We start from the raw sequence: 19,017 nt of genomic DNA, 5'->3' as shown, positions 1-19,017 counted from the left end.
TAATTGGAAACACAGGGATGGCTATAGTAATAGATGCTGCCTCCTGTCATGCCCTAATAAATTACTGTGATTTCTTTAATAAGCATGAGTCCTAAAAGTCAAGTAGTTGCTGTTATTCTTCAGAGGCAGGGTTAAGTAAGTTGCTATTCTGAGCTAATTTAATTATTTACCTATTAAAATAGAACGCGTAATAAGGTCTGAAATATCAGTGATAGTGTCCCACTTATAAACATTTAAGGATACTTCTAAAATTTAGATGGCTGCAGCTACTTGTAGGATTTTCTTTTACAGAATACGTAACGCCTTTTCAAAAATACTCTCAAATGTTGCTTAGCGTTTGCTTGACTGTTTGACCATACAAAGAATGTATCAACCTAAGTACACTTTGACAAAGACAAGTAGTGTCTTGGTTTTGTGATGTACCACTGAAGTCCTTGGCTTAAGAACACATCTATTCAAGTTGTTTTAATTCTTAAATGGCATCTGCAAAAGTCTTTTCTGCTGTAGACCGAATGTCAGCTGTATAATGGATCTGTAGGTTTTATTCTGCCCTCCCCCCTAGCAACCCATGGAGACCCCAGGTCACCCCCTACTCAAGATGACTCATCTGTAGGTCAGCAGCAGGATGTATGTTCTGTCCTTGCCAGCAGGTCTGCGCTATTTAGGGGTACTGGAGCTCCCCAGATTCATGAAGAGATAGAAGCATTTTCTTTTGAGGCTGTCAGACTCTAGAGTGAACTGCCAGAGGGACACAAAATTCAGTCATTGTTAGGACATAGTGTGTAACATCTTTTCTTTTTGATAAGCATTTCCTTCTGAAAGAACCATAGGTAAAAAATAAATGCAAATGCGTGAAGCTGCTTTTCATAGGAAGGAAAAGGTAAAGAGTTCAGTGTATGGGAGCCTTTCTGAAAGTCTCTTAAATACTAGACTAAAGGCACAGGGCAGAAAGAATAAACGTTTAAAGTGTACATGTGGAACGTGTTCTTGAGGCTGGCGGTGATGATGGGGTTTTGTTTTCCTCTTTTGCCTTACCTCAGTTTGGTAATCTTGATTGTCGTGCTAGCCACTTAGATGGAAAGAGGCTGTACTGCAGCTGTAGCATTGGTTCCTAGTTGTGGTAGAGGTGTGGAAAAAGGTACGTCTAGATGGTGACATCTGTGAAAAATACTACTTGCCAACTTCAAGGAACCATGACTTTCAGCCACTTTCTGGTCCTTAACTCCGTGACTCCTGGTAGGTTAGTGTTGCTAGGCCATTGGCTGTCTGGTTTTTAAGTTAATTTTCTTGATTTTGTTCATTTGTCTTTATATAGAAGAATCTTTACAGTCAACGTGTTTCTAGATGCTGTGTTAAAATTGCTGGCGGAGTCTATTATTCTATACAAACTGAACAATCTGGCCCCTTGTTTTATTTATAAAGGTTCAATGTATCTTTGCCTGCCTACATCAATCTGCAAGGGAGTGTCAGAAAGGCCCCGCATTCGCCGAGCCGTGAGTTATCAATAACTTTTCAGATGTGTTAATGAATGTGGAACAAACGCAGTTATGTGTTTAAAAAAATATGGATCCACCTCAAAAAAAATTAAAAAAAGGCAAACCTCTTTATTGCAGTGGCAGGCATGATTATAAAGGGATTGCTCTACTTTTTTTTTGTAGTGTAAGTATAACTAAGCAGTAAGGTCACCCTCCAGAAAACCTATTGTTGAACTGCTTTGAAGCTGCCTTTAGCCTGTGGATTACAGGTCTTAACTGTCGTATCCCGCAGGCAAATTAAGCATGTGGTGGTTTTGAAAACTTTTGTTTGCTTAATAATCTGAAATATGGCCCATCTGAAAACGTTATACATTAGAATCTTATGCGTAAAACTGGTATTTTAAAATCTGATTGCATAACAGTAAGAAAGGCTTGACTGAGAAGCTACAGGTGTTTTATTCCCATCTGTTGTAGTTACCTGAGTAATGAGTTTGGCTTCTTGAATTGTTTAATAGATTAAAAATTCCAGTGTTTCAGGTCATGAAGCCATAAAAAACTTTAATAACTGCAAAATGTGTCTACATCCTTTAAAATATTTGATGAAATGGGAAAGGCTGCTATCTGAACTCACTGTCTTTCCCCCCTCCCCCCAGCAGCCCTCCTTGCTTCAGTAATTCACCAGTAGGTTTTCAGTGATTAGAGATACTGATAAGTTATGTGTTAAAAATGAGTAAATAGATACATCTTGAGAGAGACGAAGGTGTTTTATCATGCCTGTGTCTTAACAAGAAGAGAGCCATAGCAGTGGGGTCTCTTCTGCATCTCAAATAGTGACAATTACATTGTGACTCCAAGGAAAACACATTCCCACCCTTGTCCTCCAAATACCAGCTGGTTACTTTGCTCTGAAGACTTCGGGTCTCGCTCGAAGATGGGCTTTTTTAAACTTGCAATTGGACCGCAGTGTGTGAGCAGGCTGATGCTTCTGCTGATGCAGGAACTACAGCCTGTCGTCATGAAGATACAATAAAGATGTTCCCAGCCCAACAAACAGCATGTAGAGGAAGATAAAAAAGGCTTATGATACAGAGATATGCAAACATCTGTAAAATAATTTTGTGTATAGTCTATGTCCATATGTTTGACTGACTTTTTTTCAGGTTTGTAAGCATTTAAAATCACTTGTCCACCAACTCTTTATGCTGCTCCCATCAGAAGTAAGAGGGTGCATTGCATCCAAGAGCAAAATCATAGAATGAGTATCAGGTGGGATTCAGTGAAGACTCAATGTGTACCATTTTGTGTTTGAGGCGCTTTAATAATGATAATTGTTGCATCAAATACATCACTATTATATGCAAAATCTGAATAGAACGTTATATGGCTCATTTAACAAATGTTGTTTTAGCAAAGTGTTTTTAAGATAATGCTGTCTTTCTGGTTTCAAGCCCTTTTCACACTGCACCTTTGAAGGGGAAGTGTTAGAGGATTTAAAAATAGCATTATAGCGCATTAAAACATGTATTTGTTTTTGGTGTTCCTTGACCAAGAAGCGTACAGTGTTTTAAGTTCTAGTTTCCTTAGGCTTTCACTGTGTGACAGGGCAGTGTTAATGCTTTGCATGTAACCTGCAGAACATGTCTGGCTTCCCCAGATTTCTGACCTGGAGTATGTTGATTTCTATATTGCAGGTGACACGACCCGTCAGCGAATCAAGTTCAGTGATGACAGAGTGTGCAAGAGCCACCTTCTCAACTGCTGCCCTCATGATGTGCTCTCTGGAACTGTATGTAGCTAAACTTTGTTTGATGTAAATAAGAACAGAGAAATTGAATTATAGTTGTTCTTAGTAATATCTCTTGGCAGTTTTCAACAAGTATGCATCTAATGCTCTCTGGTAGTTCAGAGAAACCTTTATAAACAATTAATTCAAGGGCTATGAAGTTACTTTTTCCAAGTTTCTTTTCCCATGTGCTAATTATTACTTAAAATTTCTTCATTGTGTGCTGTAACATAAAAAAATCTAAAATACCTAAGATCACTTACATGAACTGTGCTATAGCAAAGTGGTTTTAAGCTGTCGCTGTTGCAACTAGTAGAGGAAAAAAAATACAGAGTTATGTTCTTATAACTTTATGTTGCAGTGAGAAATTACCCCACAAATGTTTGTACAGGGAAGAGAGGTGATCTTTCTTCAGAAACATTTTAAGGAAAACATTTGACGGTTCCAGTAATTTCATTTCTAGAAGCTGAGATACATTGTTTATGATAGTGACATTCAGTGTACAGCATCCAGTTACTGGGCCATTTTTGCAAATTATAAGGCAGTTTGAAAATATCCACTCAGGACATACTAATAACTTCTCTTTTTTGGCTTGAATTCTTGTGTACTCTATAGTAGAGGTTCCCCTGCCTAAGCAGAGCAAAGAAGGGGCTTTGACACATGCCGATAGCTATAACGGTGTGCCCGTGCTTTACCTTATGGTGCCTGATTAAGGGAGTTTATTCTTTGTGAAAGGCAGGTAAGTTACGTTGTGTTGATTATTTAACCCAGCATTCCATGGTGCTAGAAGAATTAACAGCAGAGATATGTAATATGATGGTAGAGTACCCTGTGCCTACCATTCTTATCGCTGCACCTTGGTAGCTTTCCTTACTCACCTTGGCACGTTTTCTTACGCTATGGCAGCGGGGAAAATAAGTGCTGGAAAACCTGTCTTCAGGATTATTTGAAGCACTGTTGGTTCTCTGTGCTGAATTGTTCCAACTGTCTAACTTGACTGGAGCCTTTAATGAAATACAGAGTGAAGTTCATTAGCAAAATCAAAACCTGAAATACGTAGACTTGGTAACTGATATACCTGTCGCCTGGCCTCTCGTATCTTTCCAGGTAGCTGTGATTATAAGTTAACCATAACAGTTTTGGTTGATCAAAGGGCTTTAAAAAATGCACACCGACACTAATTTTGGCACTTGTACTGATAGATCAATATTTGCAGTCTGTCCTTCCCTCCTCTTAAGAGTCCCTGCAAAAGTAGGTGCAGCTGTAATTGATAAGCACAAGAAGAGGCAACCTAAGTAGTAGAGCTAACTAGGGCACTTAGCATTTGTCTTTATTAAAAAGGCAGTGGAATAAAAAAGGCCCACCTGTTGATCTTTACTCATAAGTCTTGTGGCTTCCTAGATTTTTTTTTTTTTCTCCCCCCTAACCTTGAAGACACTCCTTCCTCTTTCTTTTGTGTAACCCAGTTCAGGTATCTTGAAGTCAATGTGGTGTTTGATGTGCATTGTTTTCAGTGTCAGTTATCTTCAGTACATCTCGCACCTATTTCCCTACCTTCCAGTCATTAGTTTTTGTAAGTGATAGCGAATTGGTAACAGTGCTTTGTGTATCCATCAATCCATGTGCGTGTAGTTTCATTTTGTTCTCTGCACTAGTGCCCCAAAAAGAAGCGGGAAGGAGGAGGAAGGAGGAGAACGGTTTCCTCTTTGCGCATCTGTCACATTGTCCAGCATTTTGGTTGTGATGAGCAAAATAGCTCATGGTTGGGGGAAGATAGGGGACATAACCGTGTGCTACAGAAACATACAGTTGTTGGTCAGAATCCACAAGAAGATGATGTTACAAGATTAATTTGACAGCTTTTCACTGTGGTCCAATTTCTATAAGCAAAGATTTCTAGACTGGCTGTCTTTCAGCAAGTAAGAAATGTTTTATCTTTAGAACTATGAAAGTCACAGGTGTCATGCAATAATGCCTCCTATAGTGCAGGCTGAGCACGTGGGTTGGGCCTGTTTACCCAGTTGGTTAGTCCTCACTGACAGTTCTCATCTGTCTCGTACAGGGTTCTGCTGCTCTTGGAGTACTAAATGAAACTACTTAGTCAGTGAATATCAGTCTTTCTTTTTATCTTATTTTTTTCCCTCATAATGCAGTTAGTCATCAGACCACAAAATGTGTTCCCCAATGCAATTCTGGGTCCAGAAATACAGTGACTAGTTTAATCCCTTGTGTGGTTGTAGCAGAAAGGGACTCATGAGAGAGGCTTTATTTGACCCGTGTGGTGTTCTGCTCTTTACCTGGTCATGGGTCTGAAGAAATGGACCTTCTGTCTTAGTAGCACAGGTTTTAAAAGGGCAAGAAGCATGTAGTGTGACCGAACAGTTTATCATTGTTTTGGGAAATGATTGTGGAACTCTCTCCAGAGTTTTGACAGGAAAATTTTGATGCATCTTCACATTCAAGATCAGTGGGTAAGAAAGATTGAGTGACTTTTTTTTTAATTCAAATCCAGAATATTTTGCTTCTGAATTGGTAAGTTATCTGGGGACATTTTATGGGGTTAAATCTCTAAATTGACTAGAATCGGTAGAATACTGGACATGAATTGCTGTGTCACAAGATAATCTGTGCAGTTTTGGTGAACTGCATATTACTGTTCCTGTCTGCAAGATGGAGACTTACATGCGATTCCAGTCCACCCACTCTTTCAAAAACACTCCAGGAGGACATTCACAGATAAGGCAAGGCAAACGAAATGACTCATGTGAGTAGGCTCTGTTCATTTAGTTTGTTCTTTTCCTTAATGGACAAATAGCCAGAACTCTGCCCATGACTTGATTTCCCTTGACAATAAAATCACGTTCCCCAGGCTGCAGTATGCATCAGTAAAAGTGTATTTTACCAGTATATCTTTTTCTTAGAAGATTGGAGACTCTGTTGTCCAGCTTTCTGTATATGTTAATCTCTTCTCTTGGCAGATGAACTGCGTGCTTATTTTTAAAGGTATTGTACAAAGTCTTTTGTTATTCCCAGACCTCTCTGGAACACTTGCAGCCGTCATTTTCCTCAAGTTTCTTTGATTGGGTTTATCTTCTGGTTAGTATTAGAAGCATTTCAGGAAGAATGCATCCACGCAATGAAGTAAAGTTTTGAGTTTTACTAGGAAACTTCCATTGTCTAGATTGACAACGATGCACAGCATCCTACTTTTTTGAGCTTTCTTTTGCATTTCTCTGCCTTCCTTTCCCAGAGTAGTTTGTAATTAAGGGAACAATAAAGTTTTATGTAAAGGAACCCTAAATATTTGACTTAGGAGTGTAAAGCCATAAGAATTACCTGTATTTTGAAATTTTATTCATTCTTCTGGCTGCTGTTGCCAACAGAACAGTTCATTCTGTATCAGTACTGTCATCTTCCACTTTTCTGGATAGACTTGTCTAGTTGTCTGTTAATGAGATTCAGTTGTTACCTGCTTAAATCAGGAGACTTCGGTTACATTCCTATTTTATTTAGGGACATCTTTGTGTTCTACTGGGTTTCTGGTTTTGTAGGCTTGAAAATTCTAAGTCGCGCACTCAGAGGTGCCTCAGTGCCTGCAGGAGATGATTGTGTGGCACTTGGGAGAGAGACGGGGAGTATGGGTTTGGATTTTCTTATGGCCTGCGTCTCAGAGTAGTGGGAATAATAGGCTATATGGAAGACATAGGTGCAACAATGAGTCCCAACAGCAAATATGGAAACAAATACAAAATTATAGCATCCTCTTTCAGTTTATTAAATGATAATTCCAAGTCTGTCATGCTCTGATTTTTGGTTTTTAAATGTGTTTAGAACTTTGTGTGAGGCACATAGCAAACTAATTGGTAAGAACACAGAAATTACTTTGTACTCAAGCTTGTAGCACAGTGTCTGTTCAGAACCTGCTTTTGACAATGCCTCTCTAAAGCTCTTTTATTTTTTCCTGACATTTTTTCATGTTTTGGTGGTCTGATTTTTTGTAATGATCACCTGGGCACTGGTTCAAATGTGTTAAGTTAGTGGTTTAGGAGTTTACTCATTTTCAAGTGGAAGTTTTTGTAATGAGAAAATAGTAGGACTTTGTAAACCCTAACTACTGGGACACAGTCAATAATTTACCACTTAAAATTAGCAATTTTTCTTTAACCTTTTTTGTCCTAAAGGGTTAACACTGTTACTTTAATTTTTTTATCCTTGGTGATGATCAGGCTTGTGGGTGTTGGGTTGTGTGGGTTGTTTTTTTTCCCCAACCCATGTTCTTGAGTTATTTTTTGTTACCATTACATAGATATTTGTTTATGTATATTATTATGAGATTAGGACTGAAGCTACATATGTAGGAGTCAGATGACTTCCCCATAATGATACAGACCTATTAAGCAACATTCTCTGAATGTAAGCTCTGTGCTGTCTTCAGCAGGTTTTACAAGATGTGTTTTCTCTATCTTTGTATATTTCTGAATGAATATCTGAGTACTAATGAAAATGACAAGGTGGGAAGATATAAAGCAAATACCTTCAATAAGGTTAAAGGTAGTAATGCCCTGATTATTTGTAGTAACCTGCTGGCTATCTTTGAAGAGCCCAAGCAGTTCAACACTTCTGCAGCAATCTGACTTTCTTATTAGTTTCAATATATGTCCCTGTTGAAAAAAAAATCACAAATACTGCATGTGGTCTTGCAAACCATAGTTGAGAAACTCCTTTCTGCTCAATGGATTAACTCTGTATTTATACGTGTTTGTTTGGAACATTGCTGCTTGCATTTTATTTATACAGACCTCAAAGTATGCTCTTTCAGCTCAGTCCTGCAGTTAAACATATCTTCAGGTGCTCATGAATTTATTGCACTGGGCTCTTCAGGATGCTGCCTGACTAAAACCATATTGATTGAGACCTTGTTTTAGCAATATACTTTAATACGTGATTAACGTTAAGCTTATTAGGGGTGGAATTCAGCTCCAGATTAAGACATCTAAATTTAGGTTTCAGCTGAGGAGCTAGGTGTCAAAGCTTGCACTGGAGTCAGAAGGGAGTGGAGCCTAGAGAAAGATTCAGTTCACCTGCCATTGGGTATCCTTTCAAGGTATGCTGAACCCGTTTAGGCTCACTGACTCTGCTGTCTACATCTCCTTTTATTTACTGTGGAAGAGAAGCTGGGATAGTTCACACATCTGCAAATAAGTGTTAGTAAGATATTTTAATCTGGAGTAGATTTCTTCACCTGTAGTCCCATTGTTTCAGTGGAACTATTTCCACCCTTAAAACTTAGGTGTGCCGGTGTTACTTGCTGTGGTGTTACAAAAAACAGGCATTCAGCTGGAGGGCATCAGCTTTTCAGTTCGGGACTGATTTGATCATGTGAACTGCTTCAGCCTGGTAAATCAAATTAAATGAGGCTTGCATAAGAGACCTCCATTTGTAGTCATCAGCCCAGTGGTAATGAGTTGTAAAGTGCTCTGTTGCCCCAGCAAGTGATCATGTCAGCCCCTTGAAACCTATTCTTAGTTTGACCATCATCAGGGAAGTGAACTGATTGTTCACAAATATTCCATTTTAATATGTTTATCTAAGTTAAGAGGGCTTTGTTACTCTCTGTATGGTTGTCTGGCTTCAGTGTTAATATATTCTGTAGTCAGGCTATGACACCAAATACTATATAAACATTGAAATATCTCATTTGAAAATATGAAAGACTGCTCCTAGCTTTCTTTCAGTAAAGATCTGTTCTAAGGGCTTGAAGTCTTCAGAAGTGAGAGTGTGGTTAAAGGGAGAAATGTCTTTGAAGTAGTATGATACTTCTGAAGATTCCTGGAATTTTCAGTGGTTGCTAAGGTCTTCAGTAACTTAATTTCTGCCTCTTTTTAGCTCAGCATTTCTTTACTGCTGTTGAAGACCTGCAAAAGTTAACCTTGTCAGTGGAGTCAGAGGACTTAAATTATGCATTATTAGATCATCCTTAGGAATTTCCCTCTGTTGTGTGCAAGAAAGGACGGGCTTTATCACAAGTCTAGAACTCTGTCAGAAACAAAATTGTTAGTGCAGATGAAAAGGAAGGTCTCGGCAAAGAGTTTGCTTGCAGCTTCTTTTTATCAGTCACAAAGGGGTTCTCCTACAGACCCCAGCAGTTGCCATGACAGTTTGATAAAGGGAAAGATCTGGTTCCTCCAATAGAATTTTTCAGTCACTTCAGATCTTCCTAAGCAAACAAACAAACAATAGGCCTTTCTCTTGCTGAATGTGAACTGCTTTGATATGGGTGTCTTTATAGCTAGAAAGACCTCTCTGCATGTCTGCCCAGAGTATCTTACAAAACCCATCAAAAATGCACTCTGGTTTTAGAAGCATTGATAGTGTCTGCTACTATGTCACACTTGGCTGACATCAGCCCCCTGTGTTTTAAGTAGCTTTGGCTTTTCTCACTCTTTTTGCACTCCATAGGAAGTACATTCGATAATCTAATCTCTGATGTTGAAGGAACGTCTAGTAGTTGTCAAAGTGCCAAGATGGGAATTTTGCTGTAGGTAGCTCAAGATCTGAGAAGAAAGCTGACTTAATGTCATGTTCCAGAAACAGCATCACAGCACAATTTAGTCTCTGATTCAGTTACTAGTGTCAGCTACTCTGAGCACACACTTAATTTGCAGATAAACTCTTCAAGTTCTCAGCCAGCTCTTCCTCATCTAGTCATGTGCAACTCATGGGATTCTCTTTTTTTCTTTTTTTCCCCTTTCTGATTTGATTGAAGCAGAGCTATGCATCATTGTTGAGCTTTTTTTACAGAGAAGGTGCTGAGGCACTGGGACAGAACAATTGCCTGGAGAAGCTCTGGATGCTCCATCCCTGGGAGTGTTCAAGGCCAGGCGGGATGAGGCTTTGAGCAACCTGGTCTAGTGGAAGGTGTCCCTGCCCATGGCAGGGGGGTTGGAACTAGATGGTCTTTAAGGTCCCTTCCAACCCAAACTGTTCCGTGATAAATGTATGTAATCTGTATTTCTGTATTAATACCAAAGGCATCCTATCCATTTTGAGGATGGGATAACAGAAATGATTGCTAAATTGTTGCAACATGAGGTGTTTGGGGTGAAAGACCAGTTGTCTAAACGTCAGCTCTGGGAAACCAAGTAGTTTTAATTGCCCATATAACACAGAGAAATTTAAAAAAAAAAAAGGGATTACAGAAAACGGTTAGGAAGTTGTTAGTAGAAGGCACTAGTTTCTTAAGCAGCACTCAGCAGTAGCAAAAGGACTCCTGGTATCCTGCTTTGCATGTGGCTGCCTAGGCTGTTTTCTAGACTTACCAGCAATAGCTTTCATTTGTAAGAAAGATTCTCCGAATACGTAGGTTTGTTTTCTGGTTTTAATCTTCAGTAAAAGTGCAGTGACTGCAGAAGGCCCGACACATGGCTTCACGTATCCAGTAAACTTCAGTTATGTCTAGCCTGGAGACTTGAATGTTCTCACCTTTATTCGCTTTACTCATCAGGACCCCTCCGTAAATCACTCTGTGGTGTAAGTCTGTCTGAAAGTCAGTGTGTCGACAGTGACAAACAGTTCATGGGCATTCTTTTTAAGCCTTCCTTAGTAGCTCAGGGTGTGAACATCAGTCTCCCTCAGAGCCATCTTCTGTTTCACATGTGATTGATCTTTAAATGGCCAACTACCAATGCTTGGTCTTTGCATCCGGGGTGGGGGTGGGCATGTCGTGGTACTAAATCCTGAGGTGGGCATGTGGAAAATGAAAATAATGTGTCTTACTCTATCTTCCGTCCACTTCCGTCTGTGTGTTGCAACTAGCTGTATGAGCCAAATTACAACGTGAGCTGCTCTGTGTTTATTAAGGTCCTCAGCAATCCTCATCCAGCACAGGCTTTGACAGTAGTGAATCATCCCCAGGATGAATTCTTTTTGCCTAATGTTGCAGCACTTACACCAGAGAGGTGCTTTTTAGCCCGATTCTGCATATACTATGCAAACTGGTTTAAGAGTTTTCAGTGGGTTTTTTCATACCTCTCTGCTTCAGGGTTTGCTAATAGCACTTCTAAGAAAGACATTTATTAGTATTTCTGCGAGGGTCTTTCAAAGGATTAGCCAAGACTAGTACAGGCTGAGTTAAGGAGCATTTCCAACAATATGATTTCTTTAGCAGCAAAGCTAATGAAAAACAATCCTTTTCTCCTGTACCTGCTTGTTCTTGCTCCCCATCTGTTATGCCACACATTTATAAGCCTGCACTCTGTTGGATCAAAGAGGGGAAGGGGAGCCAAAATTCCTTGTTTTCTGATGGAGACGTCTAACCAAAAAATCCTCTGTAACACCCTCTCATCACCCCAAATTACAGCTAGTATTACTGAAGCTCTTCAGGAGTTTCTGACGTGGCAGGCTGATACAGTAAGGGATCCTCGCTCCTGAAGTGCACTGTTACATTGCCCCTCACGTATTGTCAGGCGGCCACGCAGATACGCTGACATGCGGGACAAAGGCACCCTGCTGAAAAACTGCCTCGGTTTTTGGTTTGCTAAAACCTGGTTTACCCAGTGACTACCCAGCATGTGTTCAGCTGCAGAGGCAGATGTACCAGCGTGGGGTTGCACAGCCCAGTGATAAAGGGAGGACAAATATTTTCAGTAGTGGTGCTCTTTCAGATTAATTGCCATCCTTTCAGGCTATGGATTTGCAATTCCCAGTAAGAAGAAAAGAAATGGGAAAACGTGCTGTCTTAAGGAGGGAAAATCCAAATTGGACAGAGGGAAAAGAAGTGTAAAATACATAAAATGAACAGTGTGTCGTAGTGTCATGTGAATTCTGTTGGGGTTGGTTTTGTTTCTGAGTTAAGGCTCATCTTTTACTTAAAAAACTCACAAGTTATTAATTATTTTAAACTACAACAGTAACAGCTTTTCATCAGAGTTCAACTTTCACTATGTGCTTTCAGTGTTAAGAAACAACTGATTTTTCTTGGTATTAAGTGAGCAGTGCCAAGAGCAGACCTGACTGAAACAGTACTGGTTTTAAGTGACGCAAATAATAATTACTTTCAATAATTATACATCAGCTTGTGCTTTTACATACAGGGTGCCTTGGTTTTGTTCAATTTCTTTCCATTATAACTAGTTTTTTTGAATGGGGGGGAGTGGGTGGGTGTTTTGTGTGTGGTTTTGCAGGTGTCTTTTGTTTGGTTAGTTGTTTGTTTGGTTTTTTTTTCATGGGCACATTGTTCTGTCTTGATCACCAAACAAACTTTCAGGGAGAGGATTGAATTAGAATTCCTTACACTGCGTGGCATGCAGATTTCAATATCAGAAACAGTATTTGTTGCCTAGTAAGATTCTGGGCACTCTTCTCAGTGGCACCTCATGCAGTATTAGTGATGCAGCCTACTTACTTTAAGTTCACACTTCCTCCTGCTCTTTCTAGAACAGTTTTAGTTTACAAGTAAAATAACTGTACCTCTTTTTGTCCTTGGTTCCTGAACACAGTCCAACACTAAGTTCGTCTTTGCTCATCTGCAAAGTGTTTCTCTGGGATGTGCTTTTTGGCTATCACACTTGAAGTGCTTCAGCAATGGTTTTTAAGCAGCTCTTACAGTGGAGCTGTGCTTGTAGCTAGTTCAGGTGAGGAATAAAACTGGGAAACACAGAGTGTGCAAATGGTTCAGATCAAGCATTTGACCATTTCATTGCCAGTTGTTTGCAACGAACTTGTTTCTCCTAGCTGCGTTAACTCAATACAGCATGTCCCACTTCGGTCACTTTTTTGAACTTTCAGTGAAACAACACTTTTGCAGGACATTAATGGTACTGTCTGATGCAAACAGCCATCATGAGAAGATAAGCTGTTCATTCTGTCTGCCTTTACTGTTTTGTGAATGTTTATTAAAGGCCTGGTATTGTCTTAGAGCTTTATTAAACTGTCCTTTCATTCCCACAGGGGAGATGATTTGCTTCAGAATATTTGACTGTTTCAGAAAATCATGCTGATTTCATTCCTTGTAGCACTTCTGAAAAGTTACACCATTTTCCCTCTGTCTGTTTCAGAGAATGGACCTTGGAGAGTGTCTGAAGGTGCATGACCTGGCATTAAGGGCAGACTATGAAATAGCATCCAAAGATCAGGATTTCTTCTTTGAGCTTGATGTATGTATTTTCTCTTAATGGCGTAGAGAAAGCGTAATTTGTGCACCCAGGTGGATAAATGGGGCAACAAGGGTTAAGTTTTGGTACACACAGAAAGAAAACTTCTGGAAAATAACTTTATAGAAAGAGGCAGAGAAACCCTTGGTGCAGCTCTATAAAAGATAGATGCCTCTTCATGATTATAATAAAGCATGTAATTTGGATTGGTAGTCATCTCTAGGTACAACTGTTAACAGCCTTCCACAGAACAAGCTGTCATAAACCTGGATTCTGTCCTACTGTTCTCAAATAGCAAGCAAAATAAGGCAGTGTATGCTTTGAAGAGAGTCGTAAATTCTATGCTTATTGGAAAAACAGAATTTTGTATGGGGGATAACAAACCACATGTGGTGTCTCAGGACGCTGTAGTTTGAGTAACACAGTTTTGATCTCCCAACTGGGAAGTTAGTCTTTGCTTGGTCAAAAAGGCTTGGGGGTTGGTGGTGGTGGTTGTTTGGAGGGATGGTGTTAATATGCTCAATAGCTTAAAACCCTAGAGAAAAAGTTGCAGTATTGCATGTATTGGCTGGGTGAGGTGAACCTGAATATCCTGGGAAGAATTTTAATGTGTGTGAGAAATGCTTACTTCTTGGAGAAGACAGGTTCACTTCCAAATTTCTGCAAGTACTTACAACAACATGTAGACTATGACTTTCAAAGTGTTGTGTATTAATGTATGTGATTACTCACCATAAACGGCTAGATGGCTGTTATACAAAAGTTTCGCTAACAAAAACTTAGGAAAGTTAAGTCTTAATAAACCTGGAAGGTGTTATGGCTAATGAAATATTCATGCTCTTGATAGCGTTGATCAGTGTTTTTATTGATGTTTTAGGCAATGGACCACCTGCAGTCATTTATTGCAGACTGTGACAGGAGAACAGAAGTGGCTAAGAAAAGACTAGCAGAAACCCAAGAAGAGATCAGTGCTGAAGTTGCAGCTAAAGTAAGCATCTAAAACTAGTTACTGAAGTCACCTTGAAGGTCTTTTTCCTAAGGAGCCAGTTTAAGGCTTTGGCAAGCTCTCCATATGAGAACTCATACTGAGGAGGGGAAGAAATACGGTGTTTTCTCCATCCTTCCCAAAACTGCCTTTAAAGCACGGAGAGAACACAGGGAAGAGACTTCTCTGGTATTTTTGAACTCAGAAAACTTGACTCTGTGATAACATAGCATACAAATGTTAGTAATGCTTATGCTTTTTGATCAAAATTTCATCCATAAAATAAACAAAAGTTGGTGTGCTTTTCTCTATGTTTTTTAACTGAAAGAAAACCCTTCTATCATTTTTCTTAATGTATATGCACATACTAGGAGGAATGGTTGTGCAAATACTAATTTTGCAAGACTGTGTGGTACAGACAACAGTGTGAATTACTTGAAGTTTCTGAACAAAATCCTGCTCTGGAGTTGGTACATAGACTTGTTAATTTAGCCTGTCTGTGTGTGTTTTCACATCAGCCAACTTCTCTTCGACTTCTACCTGGAGAAGTTCTCTCTGCATGTTTCTCTTAATTCTCTCCTTCTGATGCTGCATATAATAACTCAGTAGTAGCTCAGATTGTTTTCCATAATTAAAAGCATTTCCTGTGTTAAGTTGTTCCTTGTCTTTCAAGGCTGAAAGAGTTCATGAATTGAATGAAGAAATTGGGAAACTGCTGGCCAAAGTAGAACAACTTGGAGCTGATGGGAATGTGGAAGAATCTCAGAAAGTAATGGATGAAGTTGAGAAGGCTCGGGTAAAGAAGAGAGAGGCAGAAGTAAGTTGATTATATAAGGCTTGAGGGATGGAGAGGGCAGGGTCTGGTACTAAATGTTGGTTGGCATCTGTATGCAAGATGTCTTATCCGCTATCGCTTCCTTAACTAATTGCTTCATGTAAAATTAAAGTATTTGCGTTGTGGCATCCTACGCAGAACATCTATACACCTGTACTATTAAAATTACACTTACTTCCACAGATTATGCATTTATCTTAGCTTGGATATGTCGACAAGCACAGTCTGTGGAGACTGCAGTTGTTTTTGCTGGACTGACTTAGCTCTTTTGGTCTCACAGCTCTTGCTGCAGCAAACCTGTTGTGCCTGTGGTGTGCTGATGTGGCTTGTACTGGAAAGCTTCAGTGAGTGAACCATGGGCTTCATTAAAAGATAATTAGTGGCTTGTGTATCAGGCAAGTCAAACTGTCCTTGTTGTAATGTTCAGGTGGCAGAACTCTCCAAGAGCTTTCCTATATCGTATTTCACCAAGATACTTAAACTTGTAGGAACAAACATCTGCAGTTGTTTTAATGGTACCACAGGGGTTACTGGCGGTCTTGTTTGTCTGTCATCTGAGCGTCTGTAGACAAATTTAGCTCAGATAATTTGTTTAATTAGTGTCTAAGATTGCAGGTAGATTTCTCAAGAAGCTGCTATGGTTTTAAACTGGGTTCAGAATTTAAACCGGTGCGTAGTATTTTCATAATACATTAACATAGAAATTGTAGTGTTAACGTGTATTCATGGTTGCATATGAAACAGTTGTTCATCCTTCTAAGTCTTGTGATCTTCAGTAACGTTCATCACCCCACTTTGTTTCACTTGCAAAACCAGTTGCTGATGTCCTGCTTTTAAATACGTCCAATCTTCAGTATAAGGAACCCGCCTTGTATCTTAATGAGACAGTTGATTTATGAGTGGCATGAATTAACTAAAGGGTGTGCTGGTGCACACTGAATTTGGCTATCAATTTGTGGTATGTCTTCGGTGGCCCGTTATCTTTGTATTTCTGTGTGTTGAGAAGTAACAGTTAGCAATTCTCCTCTTCTTTTTTTCCCTAGGAAGTATACAGAAATTCCATGCCTGCCTCCAGCTTTCAGCAGCAGAAGCTACGGGTTTGTGAAGTCTGCTCGGCTTACCTTGGTCTTCATGACAACGACCGACGACTTGCTGACCACTTTGGAGGAAAACTCCATTTAGGATTTATTGAAATAAGAGAGAAGCTTGAGGAACTTAGGGTAAATCATTCTTACGTTTTCGTGTGTGTACTCCTACTTCATTATTTGTCAGGAAGCCTTAATGAAAAAAATTCACATGCCCAGAAAGAAATACTCCATGTTCACTAAAAATTTGGGATTTCATTAGTCTACTAAACATTCTATTTTAATATTGGTTATCTGGATAATTTGATAAGATGACCTCTTTTGCACTGAGGTATATTAAAAGAAGTGTTCAAAGTAACGCATCTTGGGAACAAAGACTGCACTTGTAAAATGGAGAACTGGATTTTGAGCAACCGTGATGTTGAAACATGTTTAGCAGTCATAGCAGGTAGCCAAATAAACATTACTTTTAGCTAGTTGGTTGGCTAAAAGTAATGATGAGACTCTTGAAAATAGAGGAATGTGTAGTGGGCCTAAGTGAGTGATATTTATTTAATTAGGATAAAATGTTAATAGGGCTAGTGTTGAAATCCTCATTTTTGGTAATAATGTGTAAGGAGGATGATAACACGTGGCAGTTTTCAAAACAGATCTACAGAAATGCTTGGAGCTCAAACAGCCTCCTCTGTGGTAAATCATAGAATCACAGAACGGTTTGGGTTGGAAGGGACCTTAAAGACCATCCAGTTCCAACCCCCCTGCCATGGGCAGGGACACCTTCCACTAGACCAGGTTGCTCAAAGCCTCATCCAGCCTGGCCTTGAACACTTCCAGGGATGGGGCATCCTCAGCTTCTCTGGGCAACCTGTTCCAGTGCCTCACCACCCTCTCCATGCAGAACTTCTCCCTGATACCCAATCTAAACCTCCCCACTTTCAATTTAAACCAGTTACCCCTTGTCCTGTCACTACAGGCCCTAGTGTGAAAGGCTAAAGCTTAGGTTAATTTCTGGACAAAGATTAGGAGGTAACTTTCATTCTGTAGGTACCAGGAACTAAAGAAGATAATTTTTTACTAAGTAATCATTGAAGGCTTTTAAGCTAAATTTATGATGCAATAAGTGCCAACAACTCGAGGCTGTAGCTATCCCAAGTCAGGATACAAAAGGATGTAGGCCTTGAAGTCAGGCTGGCTATTAAAGTAAGAGTTACAGGGTGGTTGCATGTTCTCTGTAGCTTGAAAACTTGAAATCCAGTTGGAATATTATCCTAAACAACACTGTCTTGACCAGAAATTGTGTGCTGGAAGAAAGACTTACTGGAATTATATTCTGGACTTCTGGTATTTAAGAGGATGGATTTGGACACTGATGCCATTTATGATCTTAATGTGCAAATCATGGAGTTCAAAGCTCAGCTAAGCATTTAACTGCAGAAGTCACCAAAGACAATAGCTAAATGAGTTGATCCCTAAAAGCAGAAAATACTGCTACTGAGTTTGAGGAAATTGGCTTGGTTTATATCTAATAATATTCAAGTTGTCTTGCATGGATACTGTGACTTACCCTTTGGAAATCCCAACTCTTTCCATGACTATATTGGCAATTCAGACTCCTAAATGTAGGTGCTGTAGATTTAAACGGTGCCTGCCTAGAATAGATCATGTGTGCTTCCTCTCATCCCTCTGTGAAATTATGCAGAGAGTCACTTGAACAAGAAACCTCGCCTGTAGTTAAATTACTAGTATTGTAGAAGGAAATACAGATATCACTGGACATAAAGGGTTGAAATAACTGATTGTTTACACCATTCGGGGGGGGGGAAATTGCATGGACAATTATTTCATGTTCCCAAAGCATCAATAAAATTATCTTTTGAAGTACTTCACTAACAAAAAAAGAAAACAATAACTATCCCCTCCTTCCTCAGAGCTCTCCTCAGAGATCTAATCAAGATGCTGCTGGGGCAATTCCACATCTCAGAAGAAGGTCTTTACAAAGACTTGAATTTCTTGCATCATATCCAGAAGGTGGCGAGACTTGGGTTTGGCCAGATCTCCAGTTGTGAGTTCCACATCTGAGGGCCCTCTACTGAGCGTGCCTTGGCCCCAGTAGTAGCGAGTTCAACCTGGGGGCTGTCAGCTGAAGCATCCTCTGTAATTATGTGTCTTGTGTTCACAGTACAGAAACAAGTAGCCTCAAAACTAAGTACCAGCCCAACCAAGCCCTTTTAAGAATTTCTTTATATCACAGCATAGCTGAAGGAGTTAATAAACCAATTAACTCCCCTGATGCTGATTCCTTTCTACCTTTCCCCAGTAGCTAAAATATGATAGGGAGTTAATATGATATAAACTCTCATATTAAAGGCATTACTTACTGCTCTGAATTCCCCCTTCGAGGAAAACTTAATGTAACTCCATGTATTTCAGGTCTTCATGTAACACCCGTCTGTTTGCTGCAGCTCTTTTTGCAATAACTTCCGTTTCTTGGAGGAAAACAATTAATACATACACTGAGGAAGAGAGAGTGAATAATATACACAAGGGAAAGGGAACATATATGAGGGAAAAACTGAATATTAACTGTCTATATTATTTTTATATCACCTTTGAGTAATTTTGAAATGTAACTTAATGAATATATTCCTTTGCTTTTAGAGGATTGTGGCTGATAAACAGGAGAAACGGAATCAGGGACGCCTG

At 39.5% G+C, this 19,017-nt stretch overlaps 1 protein-coding gene across 1 annotated transcript in view; it reads left to right on the top strand.

Annotated features, from left to right (window-relative positions):
* Window positions 1–1,441: 1,441 nt before the first annotated feature.
* The window catches only part of LOC104508724 (putative RNA-binding protein Luc7-like 2), a gene marked incomplete at its 3' end in the record, with an annotated part of 19,622 nt that continues 2,046 nt past the window's right edge, over window positions 1,442–19,017 (top strand). Inside the window, 7 exon segments of the mRNA XM_010150443.1 lie at window positions 1,442–1,493; window positions 3,167–3,261; window positions 13,314–13,412; window positions 14,287–14,397; window positions 15,068–15,211; window positions 16,273–16,449; window positions 18,973–19,017. The exon segment at window positions 18,973–19,017 is cut by the window's right edge and continues 21 nt beyond it. Of these exon segments, the coding sequence (XP_010148745.1) occupies window positions 13,317–13,412; window positions 14,287–14,397; window positions 15,068–15,211; window positions 16,273–16,449; window positions 18,973–19,017 (573 nt within the window).

Source organism: Eurypyga helias, unplaced genomic scaffold (assembly GCF_000690775.1).
Source record: "Eurypyga helias isolate BGI_N326 unplaced genomic scaffold, ASM69077v1 scaffold2494, whole genome shotgun sequence".
Lineage (NCBI taxonomy): Eukaryota > Metazoa > Chordata > Aves > Eurypygiformes > Eurypygidae > Eurypyga > Eurypyga helias.
This window is presented reverse-complemented; position numbering and strand designations above follow the sequence as displayed.